This window comes from Daldinia loculata, assembly GCF_022478755.1.
Source record: "Daldinia loculata strain CBS 113971 unplaced genomic scaffold F4817scaffold_66, whole genome shotgun sequence".
Taxonomy (NCBI): domain Eukaryota; kingdom Fungi; phylum Ascomycota; class Sordariomycetes; order Xylariales; family Hypoxylaceae; genus Daldinia; species Daldinia loculata.
In genome coordinates, this window is record NW_026054920.1 from 56369 (window position 1) to 76729 (window position 20361).

A 20361-nucleotide genomic window follows, 5' to 3' on the forward strand; every position below is an offset into this window, starting at 1 on the left:
CTAACCTACCTAATGGGTCTTGGGTCTTGTGCAATAGTGTACTAGGCCTATAGTATACATAATGGTTGGCAGGAAGTGGGGGACGCTTAACGACAAACGGGGTCGGCTCTTCTGAAACGTAAGAAGCATTCGAGAAAGAAAGAGCGGAACGTTGCCAATTGGGCCGGGACCTGCATTGGCGGGGCCAAATATCGACGGGGAAGTCAGGATAGACCGCTGCCTTGCGTTCTAGTGTAGGTTAGGTACTAGGTTAGGTTAGTTGGTACCTAACACTCACTATGCGGATTGCCCACGTGTTGTACCTATCGCTATTAGTGGTACTCACCTCAGATATGGCTGGTACACGTATCTCCATAGGAAACCCCCCGGCGTTGGCTCTTTAGCTGTCGTACACTAATAATACTAGTACAATACCTTTTCCTACTGGTCTCTGCGGAGTACATGACCCTAAAATGTATTAAACCATCTCGCTGTACAATATCCACTAGGTACGTGCTAGTACCTAATGTATGTACATCAGTTTCAATGGATCATGTTCCGCGGCGGGCAGTTTGTTATTGAGGGGCTTCCAACGGTCGCCCTTCAAGGGCAGGGCCCCTCAAGGGTTCTCAGATCTATGTTGGTATCTGTGTTGGTAAAGCTGGTAGCGGCGCAGCGCGCATTGGCGAAGCTGGTTTAATTCTCTTTTTGACCATAAACTATCACCTTGGCAAATACTACCTATTAGCGGTAGATTTGAGGCTCGTTTATGATTGCTTCGTATATTACCTAGCTCTTCTATTATTGTACGCTATGGTCACTATGCTGTGATGCGGTGACGCTGTGGTCAATTGTAGCTACTAGTCGCCGTTGGCGCACGGAGTTTCCATGTGTCAGATAGTGTATGCATCTGTGTATGTAGTTTGACATCTCGCATCAAGATCACGGCTAAGTATTGCGAAACCGCATGTCAGACGCTTATTTCAAGGGCCCCTCGGCTTACCAGAAACTTATGGAAAGCGTGATGATCAAATGTTGATGTTTGGAGATTCACTTCTTTAATGCAAATATTCTTTTCTTACCACTTTTCCCTTGTAAATGATACGTCGAAGGCCCGATTGAGAAACAACTTTCATCTGGGGGGCCTGGCACGTTGCCAAGTACTAGAACATATATATGCCCGCCTTTCTGCCACGCAGGTATTCGAGCCGGTATCGATACTTATTGGTCGAAAATAAGCCGGTGAAGAAGCCAAGAACATGAGAGAAACCGTCAAGATCTTCCAGAATCACACCTGCTATAGCATGTTGCAAGGTTCCCGGTTCGAGGCTAAACTAAATGGGTGCCTTATTTCGAATTGGCATATGAATGGGTGGAATCAAGGGAGACCTGGTCTTCATACTAGGTATCTCGCGAATCTGGGGGAAGTGGTTTGGAGGAACCGGCACTGTTCCGCTTCTGGTCCTTGTCGCCGCCTATAAAAGCGCCAATTCCGCCAACGGGTGCAGGAAGCGGCTCCTTGTCCAAACGGCCCGTGGACCATCTACGGTTCATCTATGGCTTCTTGACAGGGAGCTAAGAACCATGAGAAATTCGGTAATCTCGTATATAGTACACTAGATGAACACGTGAAATCGCGTGTATTAGCAAGTCACTAGGTTGACCGAAGGGAGGACTATATGTGAAAACGTAATTAGATGCTTCGCTTTACTATATTCTGCTGATGAAATAGTAGGTTGCTGCCCGGGTGACAACTGACGATAGCTTCCAGGGCTTGAGACTTCGCATGATGATTGTCTGTCATATTAGTGTTTTGGTATCGTACGTTCCCAGGGCTTTGGGTCCGGCATGAGCGAAATGTTACCACTGAGAATGGATCAGAATGGATCAGCCCATGTTGATGGGACGCATCGTCCTAGAACGCACTCGGGCAAACTTTTAGTTTATATGTATGTATGTGGTGGTTGAGCTAGGGAAGATTCCTGCTTTGAGCGGATATGCTGAATGAAGATTGCCACTCTTGTTCTCCAAATATTCCCTCATTACGGATTTCCTACCTGGTTAAGAATATTGGGATAGCACGGGCCTCTATATACTACTGTCATTTATCAAGTACCATGAGAAGCTCTAAGCTTTTTTTGATGGCGAATTGATGTTCTGGACCGGTTCCGCGATATGGTTTTCGTCGCTGACACTGGGTAACACGAAGTACGCGAACTGTTTAGACCAGCCTTTCGGGTTTTTGATATGTGGAAGAACTCGGAGAACTGCTAAGAGGATTACGGCATACTGAGGGTTGTATGTGTATGTATGTATGTATGTATGTATGTATGACCTAAACTGTGGTGGTCGATCCTCTATCTTTATCTAGGTACCTATGTAGGAGATAGATAGCTAATAAGTTGATGTAAATAGTGTATGTTATGTAGTATGTAGTAGTGTATGTAGTTGAGATCACATTTGGGGTCGTTTCTTTTTCCCGGTACCTTTCATCTCCAACTGTCAGATTATCTTAAGCTCCGGATCAATTACCTGCTTGCATACCGACTTGCCATGCTTTACTCAGTAAAGTAATAATATGCCGCTGATGCATCGTTCCTGCAGGACGAATCTGCAGGCACAAATTTGGCATGCAAGGTACTGGTCGATGAATAGGCCGAGAGAAATGCGATTGGTGTATGTAAAGAAGTTGTAGAGAAGTTGTAGTAAAGTATAGATGTACCTCACAACATTCAATACTTCCATCCGTTTTCTATCATCTATCAACGGACCCGGACAAGCTATCCTGACTACCTATCCTGACTACCTATCCTGACTATCCTGACATATTCTAGTTTCCAGCACTGTGGGAGCCGGGTAACAGGCCGCATAATGGGAGGCAAATTAACTATGAGGGCTCTTGCCTGGGGTCCTGTCGAGCCGGAAGACTTCCACGGAACTGTTATGGATACCTTGTAAAGTCGGAAGTCCCAGCGAGCTGTCTAGGCATTCTGGCGGTGGAATAATTGTCTGAACCCTGATAAAGCTTCCTGATTTGGGACTCTAATCCGATAAAACACCGCTCCACCGCTATGTTAGTACGACGTAGCATACCTAGAACAACAGCACTGACGATATGGGTCATAGTAATGCATGCCTGTACAGTACATAACCCATGTACTAACATGTGTATGTAGGTACGTATGTGTCTGCGTAAAGTTATGTATATGTGTATGTATGATGTATGGATGTATTCCTACCTAGGTTTGTTCAGAAACGCAATCTCTAATGCAATGCTAGTGCCAATGCATTGGCAAATGCACTAATATGCACGGCAAAATAATGAAACAAGCGATGGATGTTCTGATGATACCCAAACAGCTCTCTCTGGACTGCGATAGCACGTAAGAATATGCACAATACCTACCAATGCAGAGTTGTGCTCCTTGACACAGCCCCCCAGAGAATCGATAATCCTTAACGCCCGTATACGTACTCTATGTACATACAACATGCCTACGCTGATACAGAGTACACTTCCGTACGCTAGGAAGGGTAGCAAGGTAATGGTGCAATAGGCGAGCGTATCACCAATATTGCGATGCCGCTTCTAAGGTGCGCTATGATAGAAGCCGCTTTTAATGTTCGTTCGAACGGAAACTGCATCATGCGTGACAGCAGTGGGCACGTTGTTTGAAGATCCGAAAAGTTGGTATCAACTCACGTAAAAGATTAAGGTACGAATGGCGTTCTGATGCAAACTGGTGGAGATGATGTTTGTGGACTTACACGAGGAGACCACGTTTGAGCCGTTGCGGTGCGGACGGGCTAAAAAAGAAAAGTAACTTGATGTTCCTTTTTTGATTTATTTCGATTTATTTCGATTTTTAATTTTCAATCTTTTCTGTTTTCTGTAGTGGTTCCGAGGCCGAACCGTGTGTGGAAGGTGCTGTATAGAGAAACGGCTTCGGGATCCAATGACTGCATTGGAAGATCCCGAAGTACGAAAAAGGCAGGAAGGACTTGCCTTCGGTGGTGATGACGGAGTCTCGTAACGGCCATATTACTTCCAAGATTTTTCTGCAAGTTAACAAAGTTAAAAAAAGAAACTAAGAAAAAGAAGCTTATTTCTTTCCCACCTATTCCCGCTTGCCGCCTGATAACCTAACGCCCGTTGCTTCGTTGATTACTAGTAACATTAAGTCACTTCAAGTCACCTCAAGTCACCTCAACTCGTCACGTCCGTCCTTCCGGTTCATCACGATGCCGTACTTTGGTTTCATCAACATCTAATCTAACATAGAACCCTATAAAACTATCGAGTCCAGTCGTGTTAACGCTATGCACATAGAACGCTTCCACTACGTCGGTGCAAAGAACCGACCCATCGGATCCTCGATCACATCGACAAGATGTGAAATGTGGGGTGTAATCTCATGTAACAGAATGTTCGCCGAGTTGACCGTTGACCATTGACCATTGTGACGAATGTTCTCTCTCGGAATAAGCCTACGGCTGGTATCAGCCAACCCCATCTTGTGATTCCTGTGATACACCGAAGAGAAGGAGAAGAAAAATATCCAAGCACGTTCCATAAACAGAAGGCCTCAACGTGATTTGATAGATACCGTATCATCGGCGTCTCTAGCCTCTTCTCTCTGGATGAATAGGTTGCATCTAATAGTGAACCGATGGATAGTGCTTGCATATCAGGAACGCGCGCGTTTTGGAGGATTTGTCCACTCACACACGAACATTCGGGGGCTAATCCTATGTTTCCAATTCCAATCGATGCAACCGCTTTTAGCAGAGAAATTGTGTGAACATTTACTTCATCACAAGCTAATCTGGGGACAATCTGCCAATGCGAGCCCAGCTTAGGCAAAACACACACATCATTGGTCTTGATTTACTGGAACTACTTCACACCAAAACATATGGATTGGCATCTAGGTATATCCAATACGATGCCTGATGCCCGACACTGTTGTATTACGCACGCGATGGCAGGCTGCCTCTTACTGCATGCTTACCACGCTCACCTCACCTAGATGAATTCTTCATCGAGCAGTTCACAGCCTATTAGTGAAATCCAATCATCGGTAGTTTGCGAAATTTTCAATTGCGGAACGCTTGTTTGGCTGCATCTTGGGTTTCTGCAGAAACCCAGCATTGTGGTGTCGATGGGAGGTTATCCCGGCGGTCAACGTCATTGCCATGACGAGCTGTGATTGTCTACACTGTATGTACATAGTCTGTTTGCCCGTCCCGAGAAATACATGGCTTCATAGCCTTTTCATACATAGGTAGCCTTTCAAATAGCTATCGGCTATCGTTCCGAATTCTATGGAGCATCTGATACCAAGCCTTCCGTGATCCAATCGTCAAGTCCAAGAGGCTGTCCGAGGCTTAATTATAAGCGCAGTCTTTCTCGTGAAGGCGCCGAATGACGAATGTGATCCATAGCGCGACGCCTGGCCATTCGTACCTGCATTCCATCACGTCGTTCTACTGGATGGGCACCATGGGCTGGCGCAGAGGACTCCGCGTCGCGCGCAGGCTGGACGGCGTTCAGCGACTGGCTGTGCAATGTTGCAGCCGAACACAACCACCACCGACTTGGTGCTTTGGCAAAAAAGGACGAATTATGCAAATTGTGTGGCTCGCTTCCTCGTGTGGTCCAGCGGTCAAACCGACCTATCACAGGTGGCAGTTCACTATTGTACAATACAAATACATGCGACGTACGGATTAGATATGCATGATCCAACCATCCAAGAAAATCCTGAGAAAAAAACTTGTGCAGAGTACCATCCACGACAATCAATTCCCTAAACAGCTCTAGAAGCAATGGGGAAGGCCGCCGAGATACTACTGTATGGGCATCGTCTCACTTATCTGTTCGTTAGGTGTATTAATTATGCATCATGTAATTAATGCTTTGCGTACACTATCTATCTATGTATCAGACGTATACTTTATGTACATGTAGATATGTACAAGCCGTTTAAATATTTATATGTACCTCTTGGCAAATATATAGAGGGCTTTAGATTATGACGAATTATGTACACGAATAACGTCTGAGATAACGACAAAAGATGGCTAACCCGATACTTCACCGTATATTGGTTATCTTAGAATTTACATAATACTTCAAAAGAAGATGCTCCAAAAGAAGAGCCAACAATCCCATGTTTAGCTGTCGAATGCAGCTCTACTATGTACGTATGTACGCTTGATACTAGGTCGGGTTTGGGAGTCCGTATCGTTCTCTGAACGGTGCTAGGTGATATGCAAGGTGTCGTATGCTTGCGCATGCGTTATGTACAAACCAACGGAGTTTAAAGGTGTATAGGTACACTATGTACGCTATGCAATACTAGACAGGTATACGACCAGTCGGACAAGGTTTCTGCTGTCCGTCGATAAAAAGAGAGAAGAGGACATAACATGAGAGCATAACATAAGATACATGGGACATAACATAATGTACCCATCAATACGCGGTACCTCTCCCTCCTCTAGTGTCGTCCAGATTTAGAATCGCTCGGTGGCTGCGCCCACATAGTACCAGTCGACATACCCACTCATCTCATGTTTCCGTTTTTGCCCCAGACATGCAGTAGACAAGGTTGGCCAGTGGTAACGACCCAGGCCGACCAGGACCATCTTTAGACCCCCTTGTCAGCTTCCCCAAGTGAGACATACATGGGTGACCTTGAGTTGAGTGGGCTCCCTATGGGTCTCCCATTCCACCCGCAGGCCCTCCAGTGCCTATCGATGGGCTCTTTTATCTGGTGTAGATGATCTGGGCGGGCTTCGACTATTTTACATTATCCTCTACAAGGTTCGCTTCAACCACGTTCATTACTCTCTTACCTAGTCCGTGATCGACATATCAGTCGACTTAGGTTGTCTTCTATTTCTTCATAACCCTATCGGTTCTCTTGTTTCTTCCGTGACTCGACTTTTTGGAATCGTTCGATCACTCCTCGAACTTCCTGCCCTTCTTTAAGTATACAGCAAAGTCACATATCCTATCCTCTCCCAAGCCAGTCTGCTTGACGATAATATCCGGGAGTTCCAAGTCGAGGACAGGTTCATGTACAGCAGCATATACATCGAGTCATAAGCAACTAGATGGTCTTTGATATACATCGGGACCGTTCATTCATTCAGACATCCAAGAACCGAAACCACCATCTTTAGGCCAACCGCCCACCAAACGTACCTATTGTACAATATAACTACACCAATATACTTAATATATAAACGAAACGAGACACGGCAACACTCTAGAGAGTCATCAGCAAACGTAACCAAATTCGGTAACAGGTCAGTTCCTTAGAGGATCAAGAAGGTCACCGTCCGCAAAGACTGACAGGAGGTAAATCAGTCACGACAATGGACCCAAGTATGATGAGCTCGCAGATGGGACCAACACCCTTCTTTTACTATACGCCAGACCCCAACCCAGAGAACCGGCATCACGGCCACTTCAGTCAGCAGCCAGGGTTTCAACAGATGCAGCAACAGCAGGTATTCCCTATTGTACCTACGTTGCCATCGACGCCGATCTACTCGAGGCCGAATTCGTCTTGCTCGCAACAACCTCTACAGGCTAAGGTATTCGGTGCCGTTCCTAGTAATATGACACCTATGGCGTCGCCACAGGCCATACATCGACCAGCTATTATGCTGCAAAACCAACCTATGAAGTTGGCGCTAGAGACTGAGCTTTGCGATCATGATGGCTTCTATTACCCGGCTACACCGCCCTTGTCAACATCGGGCAGCTCAATGGGCAGCCCATGCAACACAAACGACATGCTAGCCACACCGCTGAACCCCATGTTCTCTGGGCTAGATGGACTTGACGGATGCGAGATGGTGAAGCCCGAGGTTGAGACAATGCCGGAGAGCTTGGAGAATTTGGATTGGGCCAACTGCGGCTCACCTCCATTAACACCTGGTAGGTCCTTATTTCTTTTTTTGAATTTTAAGTTTTGGACGGGATCTACTTCGTAGGTAGTTGCTCGAATTTGACAACCGAATGAGTTGTTTAAAACCGACTTCTAAAAATACGAACTGAGAACTGCGAAGATGTAATTGAGTTTCGGGGCGGGTTGGCGGGGCTTGGATTGGAATTCACCGCTTATCTTGCCTATCTTTTAAGCCTAGGGGACATTTGGTTGCTAACTTTAATTTTTTTCTGCCCTTACAGTTTATCTCCAATCGCAATCCACACAGGCACCTTCAGTCAATTCTAGCTTCTCAAGCGATCACCTTTCGCCTACTTCCTGCCCTTCGTTATCGCCGTCTCCTTCACCATATGCACGATCTGTTGCATCGGAACAAGACATTGATTTTTGCGACCCTCGGAATCTAACTGTTGGCGGTGTGTCGAACCCCACTCTATCGTCCGAGTTCACAGCCCCTGTCGCATTAGAAGAATTCAGGGGTGACGTTCTCCAAAAACAATCGCTCCCTGATAACTTCAACTTCAACACTGAGCTTCAACACGAACTTCCAACTTTCGAGGATATCTCAGATTTGGAATCCGAAGACGACTTTGTAAACCGCCTAGTTAACATCAGTGAGCAATCCGCTGATTTGAAGAGACCGCGTTCTGGTACTTGCTCTACAACCCTATCTTTGGGTCACGAGTCCTTCTTCGCGGAGAGTGATTTCGACACCGAGGACACAGCAGTTTCTGGTCTTTCTAGTCCTGCTAGCTCGTCGGAGTGCGAATCGCACAAGGATAAGAAATTAAAGAAGTCGAAGAAGGAATCGCGCAAATCAGTTCCCGCCATGAACGTCGCTGCTGATTCCAGCTCCGGTCAGAGCGACGAGCAGCAGCAACAGCAGTCAGCTCAGAATGATACCACGCAAGCAAGCAGCAATGCAGGATCATCATCAGGATCAAGCGCACCCACTACTCTTCCAGCCCCACCAAACCGCCGAGGCCGCAAGCAATCATTAACTGAGGACCCGAGCAAGACTTTTGTTTGCGAGCTATGCAACCGCCGCTTCCGCCGACAAGAACACCTGAAGCGCCACTACCGTTCTCTGCACACGCAAGAGAAGCCCTTTGAATGCCACGAGTGCGGGAAGAAGTTCTCCCGAAGTGACAACCTATCTCAGCACGCGCGAACTCACGGTAGCGGCGCTATCGTCATGAATCTCATTGATGGTAGCGAAGAGGGACTCGAAATGATGCCGTCTGGGGAGTCGGACTACTCTAATTACGGAAAGGTGCTTTTCCAAGTCGCGTCCGAGGTTCCCGGTAGCGCTAGCGACTTATCATCAGACGAATCTACCAGTGAGAGCCAGGGCAAGAAGAAGCGCAAGCGATCTGAGTAAATCAACCAAATTCCTCGGGAAGGATTGAGATCAGCTTTACACGCCTTGAAGATCGATAGGAGATCTCGGCGTACGCCCATTAATGACATAATGACTTTCACACATTCGACCGATTCCCCCCAGCGCATTCATGGATCTGGTCTCAAGGCCTAGGTAGAGAGGACTACAAAAGTTGCACTTTGATTTTTCAGCATCGACTTGTCTTCTTGTACCATTATTGTGAAAACATTTTTTCTTCCAATCATGACGACTATTTAAAAAAGCTCAAGGGAGCGGCTACGACAGCCTTCAAGGGATACAAGGGTTTTGGTGATGAGGCGCGAACGGGGGGGGGCATTTTTGATAAAACCATACAGAGGCGGAATTTGCCATGGAAAGCAATGCTATACACTATTTTCGGCGGCTTATAATTCTCTACGCTCGTTGTAATCTCTACAGCGGGGCGGTGCAGAGCAGCCGTCCATCGCGGTAGGACACGATCAGTGAGAGGGAGGAGGAACCAGAGGATGATGTTCGAAGGGGGCCCTTCACTGAAATCGCTCTTCGTGTGTCTAATTTCTACCTGTTATTCAGTTTATTTCCCGACTTCGTTTATTGCGACGGCTTTCGTGGCAGTGCTGGTCACAAGAAGATAGCTTTGAGCAGGAACCTATGTACAGATAGGAAATTAAATCTAGCAATGGATTTTGTCGCCAGTAATTAATATGTCTTGAATTCAATGTGTGTTTGTGATAATTCTAGTTCCTATTGTTTTGTTTACCTAGTAGAATAAAGTGTACCAGTAGAGAGGTGCTTATCGTATATGGATGTATTCAACGTTGAAGGTTTCGGGACAAGTTCTTTTGTGTAACAAGTACCTAATCTATCTACCTATCTACTTCGATACATAAGGTAGGTAGGTGTGGACCTACATACATCAATGTTGTGTCATTTGGTAACTCAAGTCCGACAATTGGCCCGCGAGCGGATACGGTCCGTTTTTCAAAACCCGAAAGCAAGAAAAAAAAATATGAATAACGTACGCGCGTAACGGAGGGGCTTATGTTTACTACTAACTATTAGAACGTTTTTAGTCGATTAATTATCTCTGACTATCTCTCTTCCGATGTCTGCTGATACAAAATCAGGTTCTTAAAATTCTAGTTTCTAGACTTTTAACAAATCCGAAACCCCGCTAAGCCGACACCGTCTGAGGAACTATCCGCATAGGTAGATTAGCATAGATTCGCTTATTAGCTTATTAGCTTTCTAATGCGGATATCTATAGTGTATACAATACTAGACTATGTCTAACCCTATCAAAGCTAGCAATCAAGCCATAGCTCAAAGGTCCAGAGCCGCTATTCTTAAATATCTTATGAAGTCATAACACGCCGAGATCAGCTGAGATATAGCGAGATATAGCGAGATATAGCGAAGAAAAGTGAGGCAATCGTGCCACACTGATGTCGCGATAGTCGAGATTTGTTTCCGCTTCGCCTAGTACAGAGACCCTGGTACGGAAAACTTGGTACAGGGAGAAATGACTCCCTGTTAGGCCGGTGGACTATTCGATTTCTTTTCTATTTCTCCGAAATTGATAGCTGTCAGGCCTTTGCAATTACCGAATACCCATGCCATGGCAACAGACGGACCCCTACACGTTGTCGCGCTGGTCTCCGGGGGGAAGGATAGCTTCTACTCCATTCTCCACTGCCTGGCGAATGGGCACCGCGTCGTAGCTCTAGCTAACCTCCACCCGCCGCCTAGAGTCATCAATGCTAGTAGTTGTAGCTATAGCAGAGATGTCAATATTTCAAGAAGCGCAGGCAGAACTGAAGCTGAAGTCGTAACTAAGGCCGATGCCGGCAGCACTACTACTACTACTGCTACCATACGGATTTCTCCCGGCGTGGATCAACACCCCCAGCACTCTTCATGCTCTACTTCATGCTCGGCACCGGAAATAGACCATAGTGGCAACGAGGAAGAAGATGAGGCCGACCTGAATAGTTTCATGTACCAGACCGTGGGTCATCAAGTCATCCCATTGTATGCACAGGCCACGAGACTACCTCTATTTCGCCGACCTATCCTGGGAACAGCGGTGGACCATGGCATAAGCTACCAGGACCCTGATGGCCACCGCGAAGACGAGGATGAGACAGAGTCCCTTGTCCCGCTATTGCGTGCTGTTCTCGAGGCCCACCCGGATGTCAACGCCCTGTGTACAGGCGCTATACTATCGACGTACCAGCGAACCCGCGTCGAATCCGTTGCTCTGAGGCTCGGCCTGGTGCCGCTGGCCTATCTATGGCAATTCCCTGAACTTCCATTGCCCTTTGCCGCTACAGATAGTCAAGCTGTAGGTACCGATAAGAACGATGACGCGCAGCTGCTCCGCGATATGGCAGCCGCAGGGCTGGAGGCCCGTATCGTGAAGGTGGCTAGCGCTGGCTTGGGAGAGGAATTCTTATGGGAAAATGTGGCAAGCGAGTCCGCCGTGTCTCGCATCCGCCGCGCGCTCCGCCGCTTTGGGGGCGACGGGGGACGGGGTGCCGTCTTAGGAGAGGGCGGCGAGTTTGAGACACTTGTCGTAGACGGCCCGTCGGTGCTGTTTAAGGGTCGAGTAGTAGTTGATGAAGGTGACAAAAGAATAGTACGCGAAGGTGGTGGAAGCGCTTGGCTAAGCATTCGTAAGGCTAAGGTCGAGATGAAGTCGGATTTGGATGCATCATCTCAGATAGATAGTTACGGTGTTCGTATCCCAGACCTGCTCGATTTGGAATTCAAGACTGTTCTCGAGTCGCTGCATAACGAGGGCAAGCTGGGGTATGATCATAGCGGGGGAGTATCTCAGACATTGCTGTCACCTACATCGAGCTTGTCTCGGTATAAGCACACCGAGTCTAGTAGCAATGATTGGTACTTTGTTGGAAATTCGGGGGCCATTGAAGATCAGACAGCTAGGATCGTTGACGAGGTTCGTCGACGGCTAGGCGACCATGTCCTACCGTCAACAGCAATTGTCAGTTCCGTCATCGTGTTACGGCGTATGGCAGACTTTCCGACCGTTAACAAGCTCTACGGTGCCCTGTTCCGTGAACCAAACCCGCCTGCTCGAGTAACTATCTCATGTGGGGATTTGATGTTACCTCGAGGCACCGACATAGCTGTTCTTCTCACCGTTCAGCCTCATTTGCAGCGAAATGAAAGACGTGGTTTGCACGTCCAGTCGCGGTCGTACTGGGCACCAGCCAACATTGGCCCATACAGCCAGGCGGTCACGTATCCCCTGCTTAGGAGCGACGAGGGTCAGAATAACGATGCCCAAAACTCAGAAATGCCTCTTGCGGTGTCCATCGCGGGTCAGATACCCTTGGTACCCGCCTCCATGACCCTGCCTCCGATACGGAAAGATGGTAGCAGTAGCCTCGCATTGCAAATAACCCTAGCGCTGCAGCACCTCTGGCGTGTTGGCGGTGAGATGCAGGTCCAATGGTGGAGCGGCGCCGTGGCATACTTCCCGCGCTCGGCCCTCCGCTCGGAAGCGAGACACAGTGCCCTGCTCGCTTCTGCGGCGTGGAACGCAGCGCACGTGGCATCCTCTAGTCTGTCGACAGACGCGGTAGAGGAGCCGGACCCGTGGGATCGAAAGTACAATCCTGCGTATATGACATATGGTAATAGTAGCGACGATACCGCTTCGAGACCGAGTCTTCCTGATTGGGAGGTCTTGAAGGATTTCGACGCAGATGCAGATGCAGATGCAGATGCAGATGCTGACGCTGAAGATGGGAAGATTCCCCACAGACCACTACCGTTCGTCTTCTCCGCTGAGGTCGAAGAGCTGCCGCGTTCGGCTGGTGTGGAGTGGCATGCGCATCTGGGATTCGCGAATGTGGACGCCGGATCTATCCGGTTGTATGCCTTTGGCGGTGGAGGGACCCCGGAAGATCCCCTCTTGCACCACGTCGTTGTCGAGTCCCCCTCAGGTGACGTGTTTGTCCAGACAGCCGCTGCTTGCCAGGCAATTGAAGGACCTATCTCGGCTCTACCCCTCACTAATGCGGTGGACTTTGAGAACATAGTGGACCATTATGCAGTAGTTGTTAAGAGGTCTCTACTCGAACTACTGGCAGGTTTAGAGCCCGATGATTCTGTTGTAGTCGTACCAACACCGAAATTCACATATGTCGACCCCGAAGCATTTAAGTTTCCTGAGGATATGGGAGCTTGGTTAAGTAAGGGCGCGATAATACCTTGTAGGTCTCTATGGGATTCACAAGGTCGTCGGTTGAATATGGTGTCTATATTCGAAACTAGGTGGTCTAAAGTACGTTAGGGGCTTTAGATACAAGTGATAGAAGGAAAGATGAAGAAAAGAGATTTCGTACGGGACATAGCCCGTCCTGTCTACATGTGTTATAGATAGCTGATGAGTATTCTCTTGTAGAAATCTACACGATGAACATATATTTATTGGTATATACTATTCAGAATACCGTCCGTAATATTATCCAATTGCCCGTACTATAATCATCAACCAAGTAAATCGTTATCATATCGAAGGCATGAATACTCAAAAAACCAATGCCCAAAACTTCATCGAACTCCCCTCCTCTGCTGCAGCGCAGGCGCCAGCCCTTTCCAAAAATCACATCTTTCCCGCTGATCGTCCGGCACCGTCTCCATCGAGAAATTGCCCACTTGCATGAGTAATCTCTCACCACCACCACCACCAGCAGTACCATTACCATTACCATTACCATCCCCGCCCCCCTCCGCATCCCACAACTCCCACACCGGAGCCCCGGGCGTCCGCAACGTAGACGGATCCAAAGTCCGCACAAACGAGATCCAGTAGTCCATAACCCACGGCACCACAGCCGCAGCCTCGCCATAATAACTCGCCGGCCCACGCCCCGGCCCCCGCTGGCTATCCGGCCCAAACACAGCCCACGACTCCCATATATGCGGCACGCCGAGCCCCAGCGCCGCGTTCATCGCGTCGTAGACGTCGTACCGGTAGCTCCACGCGCGCCGGGCGTTGTTCCGGCGCCGGGTATACGATGTCAGTAGGGTGTTCGTCGGGCAGATGAATGTGGCTTCGCCGTAGGCTGTTGCCGCGGAGGGGAACCAGGGCTCGTGGAGGGGCAGGGCGGCTTGCTGCGGGTATTTGGAGGAGGAGTTGCTGGCTTGGGCGGAGGAGAGGCGCGGGTAGTTGTTCTGGAGGAACAGCGCCATGGCGGCTGAGCTGGCGGTGTCGGCGGGTGCGAAAACCGTGCCTTCGTTGGTGGTGGTGCCCATTATGATGGGCACGTCGACGAAGGAGCCCTGGGAGAAGAGGACGGAGGGCGAGTCGGGGAGTAGAGAGCCGTCTATGCAGGGCGTCCAGTAGAATAGGGGTAATGGGGCGGGAAGACCCGGGCGTCCGGGGAATGCGGAGGGGATGTTTGCGGATTGTTGTAGGGTGGTGGTGTCTTTGCTTCGGAGGCACGACATTGGATCTTCTTCGTCGGTGCACCCTGTTTGAGAGAGCACTAGGTCGAACTGCCACTCGAGATCCGCGACGGTCGGCTGCGCGGGGAAGAAGGGGGATTCCCCGATAGCACCTACGAAGAGATTGTCACTATTACTATTACTACTGGTGCCGTTCCCGTGCTGCGTCCGGTCACCCTCCGCATACGAAATAAGCAAATGCAGCGCAACAGAGCCAGCCCCAGCCGACGCCCCATGGATCACGACGTGGTCCGGATCGCCCCCGAACTGCGCGATATGTCGCCGGACCCAGCGCATGACCTCGCGCTGGTCGCGGAGCCCAACGTTCAAGTCTCCCGCCCCGCCGCCGCGCACGCGCTCGCTAGCTAGGAAACCCCAGAGCCCGACGCGGTAGTTGAAGTTGACCAGGACTATATTCTGGGCCGAACGCTCGACTACGGCGGTGCCGTTCCAGTTGGCGTTGCTGTTGGTGATGTAGCCTGTTTTTTTCTTGATTTAGCGCGGGTTTTGGAGGGTAGTCGGTCTTTGGGTTAGGTGCAAGGGGAGTTGTGATTATTATAGGTAGGTATTGGTAGGTATTGGTAGGTAAATAGGAGAGAGGACGGGGGTGAAAAGAAATATAAAAAGATAAAATAAATAAATGAAAATACGAACCTCCGCCCTGGATGAACAGCCACACGGGTAGCTTAGAGTCGAGCGTAGCGTTAGCCGGCGCCCATACGTTGACGTACAGACAATCTTCATCTTGTGCTCCGTCGTTAGGATACGGTACCGAGATGCCCAGGCAGATTGGGCCGAACTAGATTCGCTCCGAGTGTTAGCTACCTTAGGTACCTAGTTAAATTCATTTCCTTCATTCTGCTTCCTTTCGTCCCTTATCTCCTTCTCCTCAGCATGATATTTATCAAGTATCCAATAGAGACAAGAAATAAAGACAAGGTAAAAAAAAAGGTCACCCCCGGGTAAAAAACCACCTTACCGTATCAGCCACCCGATCCCCCGAATCATCCACCTCCGGCTCGACCGGGGCCCGCCATCTACGCTCCCCCGTCGGCGGCGCCGCATACCGCATGCCGAGGAACTCCGCGACGCCGCCATCGCGGCCCACAAGCGAGCCCTGGTACTGCGCATATCCCAAGTTCACGCGGGCAATATCCTGCTGCGATGGGGTCTACGTTCGTTAAGTCTTAGCGCTTGGTCTACCGCGGAACTCTAATTACATAAGGGGGAGGGTAGGTGGGAAAAAAGAGAGAGAGAGAGAGAGAGAGAGAGAGAGAGAGAGAGAGATAGGAGGGAGTATAGTATTACCCTCTTGTCCTCCTCGATAGCCTTGTCGCGATTCCGCCTAGGCACTAATATAGCCGTAGGAGTGACTACGACGACGATGACCGCTATCGTCGCTAGCACCGCAAAGATGTGCCATGACTTAACGGCTCGTCTTGGGGCGCCGAGGGTTTTCATAGCTATGGCGGCGCGCCTGGGACGCTTCGTGCGGTCTGGCGGTTGTTCATATGTATGATATAGGAAAGGCGTACTAAAACTATCGGATATGGTTGGTAAGTAAAGGTAGCCGGTATCAAGGTCTTCCCCCTCCTCAAATCCATCCGAACATTCACGGGATGGATGGATAGATGACACCCTTTTTTCTAAGTTAGGTAGTTAGGTAGTCACTCGACTTCCCCTCCCCTCCCCTCACATCCGATCTGATCTAGCCAAGCGTTGCAGACGGGCACAAAAACACGCAAGAACTAGGTTTTTAGCATGCCCACGAGACTTATTTCGGGGGGGAAAGCGCGTTGTCCCTCGTCGCGCAGCATCAGATTTCCCGTCGCAGTCCTATTCTCTGGCGCACAGAGTTTAAAGCCGTCCGTCTGCAGCTAACCGAGACAAATCTCCAGGATACCTACTCCAAGGCGATGAATCGGGTCATGGGATCTCCGCTCTCGTGGAGGATTTGGGGAAGTGATTAATCAGTTTTAGGAAAATTACAAGTTGAACAACTCGAATATCATGATGCAATACTGAGTCCCAATCCTTTCTTGGAGATTCACTAGGTTAGGTACCTAGCTCAAATCGAAGAGAATCTAGTAGAGCGAATTGTAATATTAAAATCAATTTCCCTGACGTCAATAATAGACCTATATAGTTAATAAAGAGCATTAAAAAGTAACTAGACAGGGAACGGACCGGGGTTGTCGCTCATCTTTCTATTTTCATCCACATCTCTCATGCCGACCTCGGTCGAGATACAGAGCCTTGTTCAAATCGCATGCACGGTTCACCGCCTGAAGAAACGAAACAGAATTGAACGAAGAAAATATTCATCATATGCACGTACTCATTTATCTAAACAGCAGAAAGCAATGTTACTTCAACTCGATCCTCCCCCTTTTACTCCAATGCTCTGCTCGCATCCGCTTTCCAACTTAACTTCGGTTACGAAGTCAAGATAGGCAACATGGCGAGTGAGACAGTCCAGATTAAAAACAATGCTCATGTCCATTCATTCCAAGCCAATACCTTAGTAAGTCCGTAACGCCCTAGTCATTCAAACATTTCAATGTGGGAGAGCTCGCCGGTGAGAAATGCCAGCATAACAGCCAGGGGGCCTTGCGGAGGGAGAAGAAGTAAGGTCCATCGTCTCTGCCGAGGAAAATTCATATACCTCGTCGATACCAAACGCCAAACGCATATGCAGGGAACCGTGACTTGGTCGTCATAGTCATCATCGTGAAAATAGCTGGTCCGTGGGGTTTAATTATCATCGAATATGCCATTAAAAACGCAACATCAAGCAGACGTTAACGCTCAATTCGGTAACAGCAAGGACTCGGTCTCCTATATCGCGGATACCTTGCGTGCCGTTGAGCTAACATTTGAGTTGGCGTTGATACTACCAACCCGACCGCTCGTCTTGCGCACGCCCGCTGAATCCTTGCTGCGGCTAGATTCGGCCGTTCGCTTGCTGCTCCTGACCTTGGTCAATATGCCCGAGGCGCTCGCCGACCGCGTTGGCGAGCCGGTGACATGGTCCACAATGGTCTTTGGCCGAGCACTGCCAATGTTCTCAGCGTCATTAGATGCATCATTGTCTATGACCTTATATATTGTGGTTGTCGTGCTTTGGCTTACTGATCTCGTCTTTTCACTGCGGCCTGGTGAGTGCGATGTCTTGCGATGGGTTCGCATGCGTAGGAGCCATTCCTCTTCGGATTCGGTATCGTTAGACCGTCTGTGGACGGAGATGACCTCCGTCTCTTTCTCAGCCCCCTCGCGTTCCTCCTCGACCGGGGAAGGCTGAACCGAGTTGCGCTGGTAAGGATGGTGTCGGTCTATACGACTCGTCTTCCGAGGCTGACCTGGCGTCGGGGCCGGTAGGTAGTCCTCTTGCGCACCCGCATTACGCCTTTCACCATCCATTTCGCCGAGAGGCGTACGGTTTGATGGGCTTCTGCTGGGAGGTGTAGATGCCTGAGCGCTTCGGCTTAGAGTAGCCTTCTGCATTGCTCGGATGGGCGTGCTGGGTGCCTGGTTCGCCGCCGCGAGCTCCTTTCTTAACTTCCTCTCCAGTCTCTCCTCGATCCACCACTCGCGGAAAACTCCTTGATTGATGTGCAACCAATGCTGTTGAGGGCCAACAACCATACCGGGGCGCATAAAACGCATGAAGGAAATGACCTCATTTGCTGTGAATCCATGGCGGTAGATTAGGTATGCCCCAATCAAGCATCCGGTTCTTCCAAGACCAGCTTTACAGTGAACTGCAATCCCCTTCTTCCGAATAGTAATCGTCTCGTGCGCAAGCTTGATGAACTTTCGAACGGTGCTTAAGGGAGGGCAAGTACCATCTTCAAAAATCATATCGAGATGTTGGATCCCTAATGCCTCAAAGTAAGATGGGGAGTATAGAGGTGAGTTAAGTCGAACAACTAGGCCAATGCTGCGCTCAGAAAAGTGGCTTAGTACGTTCTTGAATGACTGAGGGAGGCTTGGGTGAGAATCGACCGCGGAGAGTGTCTTGGGAAGAGAATCATATAATTCTGACGACTCGGTGATGCGTGCCACCGGGCTATGCTGCGGAGATGCGAATGCCAGGAAATGAGGCGTGATCCAGTTGAAATCGCCATGTTCGACGCGTTCAAACTTTTCGTATTCGTCAAGATCGAAGTTGTCCAGGACACAGCAACCTTCCTCCTTGGCTTTCCAGACACCGTACACGATGTCTTGCACAGTGATACCGTAATCCGCTTGACTGTAACCAGCGTCGCGGAAAGGCATTAGAGGCGGATCAACCTGCGCAATCGGTGCCAGGGCCAAGTGAGGTGGCCAAGACTGAATCAAAACCATGTAGCAAGCGAGTAAACAAGCGGCGTTGGCTCGGCCTATTCGAAATTGTCAGCAACAGTAAAAAATTTCATATATACGTGCATAGGACTTACTCCTCGGGTCTGCACGGCTCCAAAATACAATAGGTCTATGCTGGTTTTCCTTTGCGCCAAGAACATCGTGAAAATGCAGGGCAAAACGGTACAAATGACCGATGTGAAGTGGACCAAAATCGTGGTGGAAGGCGTTGTATAAGAGGCTGTCATCGACTGTAAAGTAGTATGGGGGATGTCGGTCCGACTTAGACACTGCAGGCGAAGGCCCGTCGACAGCTCTTTGCGATCGTTTACTTGGCGAGCGAGTTGGGGGTTCGGAGTAGGGAAAGACGGTGTCGGCTGTGGGAGGATGAATGTAGGATGCTAGGTAAAGGCGGTCTGCGAATGTTAGTAATGTGACCGGAAATACTTCTGAATTGAGTAGCAATGAGGGATGTAAGGTATTTTGTGGGAAGCCAGCAGAAATGGGATTCCCCAGCTCGATCTGCGTTAGGCAGACGCTCAAGGAGTCAAAGGACATAACAAATGTGACTAGGACGATGACCAAGTAGGATAATACGAATAAGAGGTGAAAAGCGAATAAGTTGATATCGGATATGCCAGAAGACTAGGCGAATATAATAAACGGTAAAAGGGAACATACCTGGAATATACTCAATGACCTGACCCGAGGGGGAGCTCCTCGAAGGCGGCATCTTCAATGCTGACGTTATCGCTGCTTCTGCTACTTCTGCTGCACTTCCTTTGTTGTTTCCGGCTCAAGAGCTGGCTTTGATTACCCCGTCAAGTATAGACTCGGACGGGAAGACGGGAAGCTTCAATGGCTCTGCATAAACAAACGCAGGCCTGCAGTATTATAAATATATCAGTCGGCGGAAGGACCGTCTAATGATATCGGTGAAGAAATGATTCTAATTTCGGATACGATAAACAAACAGTTCATGTACCGGTAACTAGTTCAATGATGTATGATGTGTATCGCGTATCGGCAGCAAGTAGTAGTGAATGCGAGCAAGAAGAGTTAAGGAGTTGATAAGAAGGAAGAAAGGTTGAAGTTGAAGTAGACGATGTAAATTATTAATGGGTTTTTTTTCAAGAAAAGGATGTTTTTGTATGGTTTCGCTCTATTATTATTTGATTGTTGTTATGTTGGGGTAAGAAAGTGACAAGGGTC

The 20361-nt window shown here is 48.9% G+C and overlaps 5 protein-coding genes across 5 annotated transcripts; 3 read left to right on the forward strand and 2 right to left on the reverse strand.

Moving 5' to 3' along the window:
• Positions 1-933: 933 nt before the first annotated feature.
• Positions 934-1767, forward strand: F4817DRAFT_349683 (uncharacterized protein). Its single transcript, XM_049304854.1, has one exon. The coding sequence runs from the start codon at positions 1348-1350 to the stop codon at positions 1597-1599; it is 252 nt and encodes an 83-aa protein (XP_049155184.1). The 5' UTR covers positions 934-1347; the 3' UTR covers positions 1600-1767.
• A 5598-nt stretch (positions 1768-7365) lies between these two features.
• On the forward strand, positions 7366-9324 carry F4817DRAFT_319757 (uncharacterized protein; the record flags this gene model as incomplete). Its single annotated transcript, XM_049301100.1, has 2 exons — positions 7366-7933; positions 8186-9324. The coding sequence occupies 2 exons, from the start codon at positions 7366-7368 to the stop codon at positions 9322-9324; spliced, it is 1707 nt and encodes a 568-aa protein (XP_049155185.1).
• A 1618-nt stretch (positions 9325-10942) lies between these two features.
• Positions 10943-13648, forward strand: F4817DRAFT_361487 (adenine nucleotide alpha hydrolases-like protein; the record flags this gene model as incomplete). Its single annotated transcript, XM_049306419.1, has 4 exons — positions 10943-11087; positions 11298-11668; positions 11699-13241; positions 13320-13648. The coding sequence occupies 4 exons, from the start codon at positions 10943-10945 to the stop codon at positions 13646-13648; spliced, it is 2388 nt and encodes a 795-aa protein (XP_049155186.1).
• Positions 13649-13747: 99 nt separating this feature from the next.
• On the reverse strand, positions 13748-16973 carry F4817DRAFT_349693 (alpha/beta-hydrolase). Its single transcript, XM_049304855.1, has 4 exons — positions 16114-16973; positions 15785-15976; positions 15460-15604; positions 13748-15284 (listed from the first exon to the last, which is right to left on the reverse strand). The coding sequence occupies exons 1-4, from the start codon at positions 16264-16266 to the stop codon at positions 13909-13911; spliced, it is 1866 nt and encodes a 621-aa protein (XP_049155187.1). The 5' UTR covers positions 16267-16973; the 3' UTR covers positions 13748-13908.
• F4817DRAFT_349696 (phosphatases II) lies at positions 16974-20349 on the reverse strand. Its single transcript, XM_049304856.1, has 3 exons — positions 19831-20349; positions 19245-19565; positions 16974-19187 (listed from the first exon to the last, which is right to left on the reverse strand). The coding sequence occupies exons 1-3, from the start codon at positions 19880-19882 to the stop codon at positions 17644-17646; spliced, it is 1917 nt and encodes a 638-aa protein (XP_049155188.1). The 5' UTR covers positions 19883-20349; the 3' UTR covers positions 16974-17643.
• Between the last annotated feature and the right edge of the window lie 12 nt (positions 20350-20361).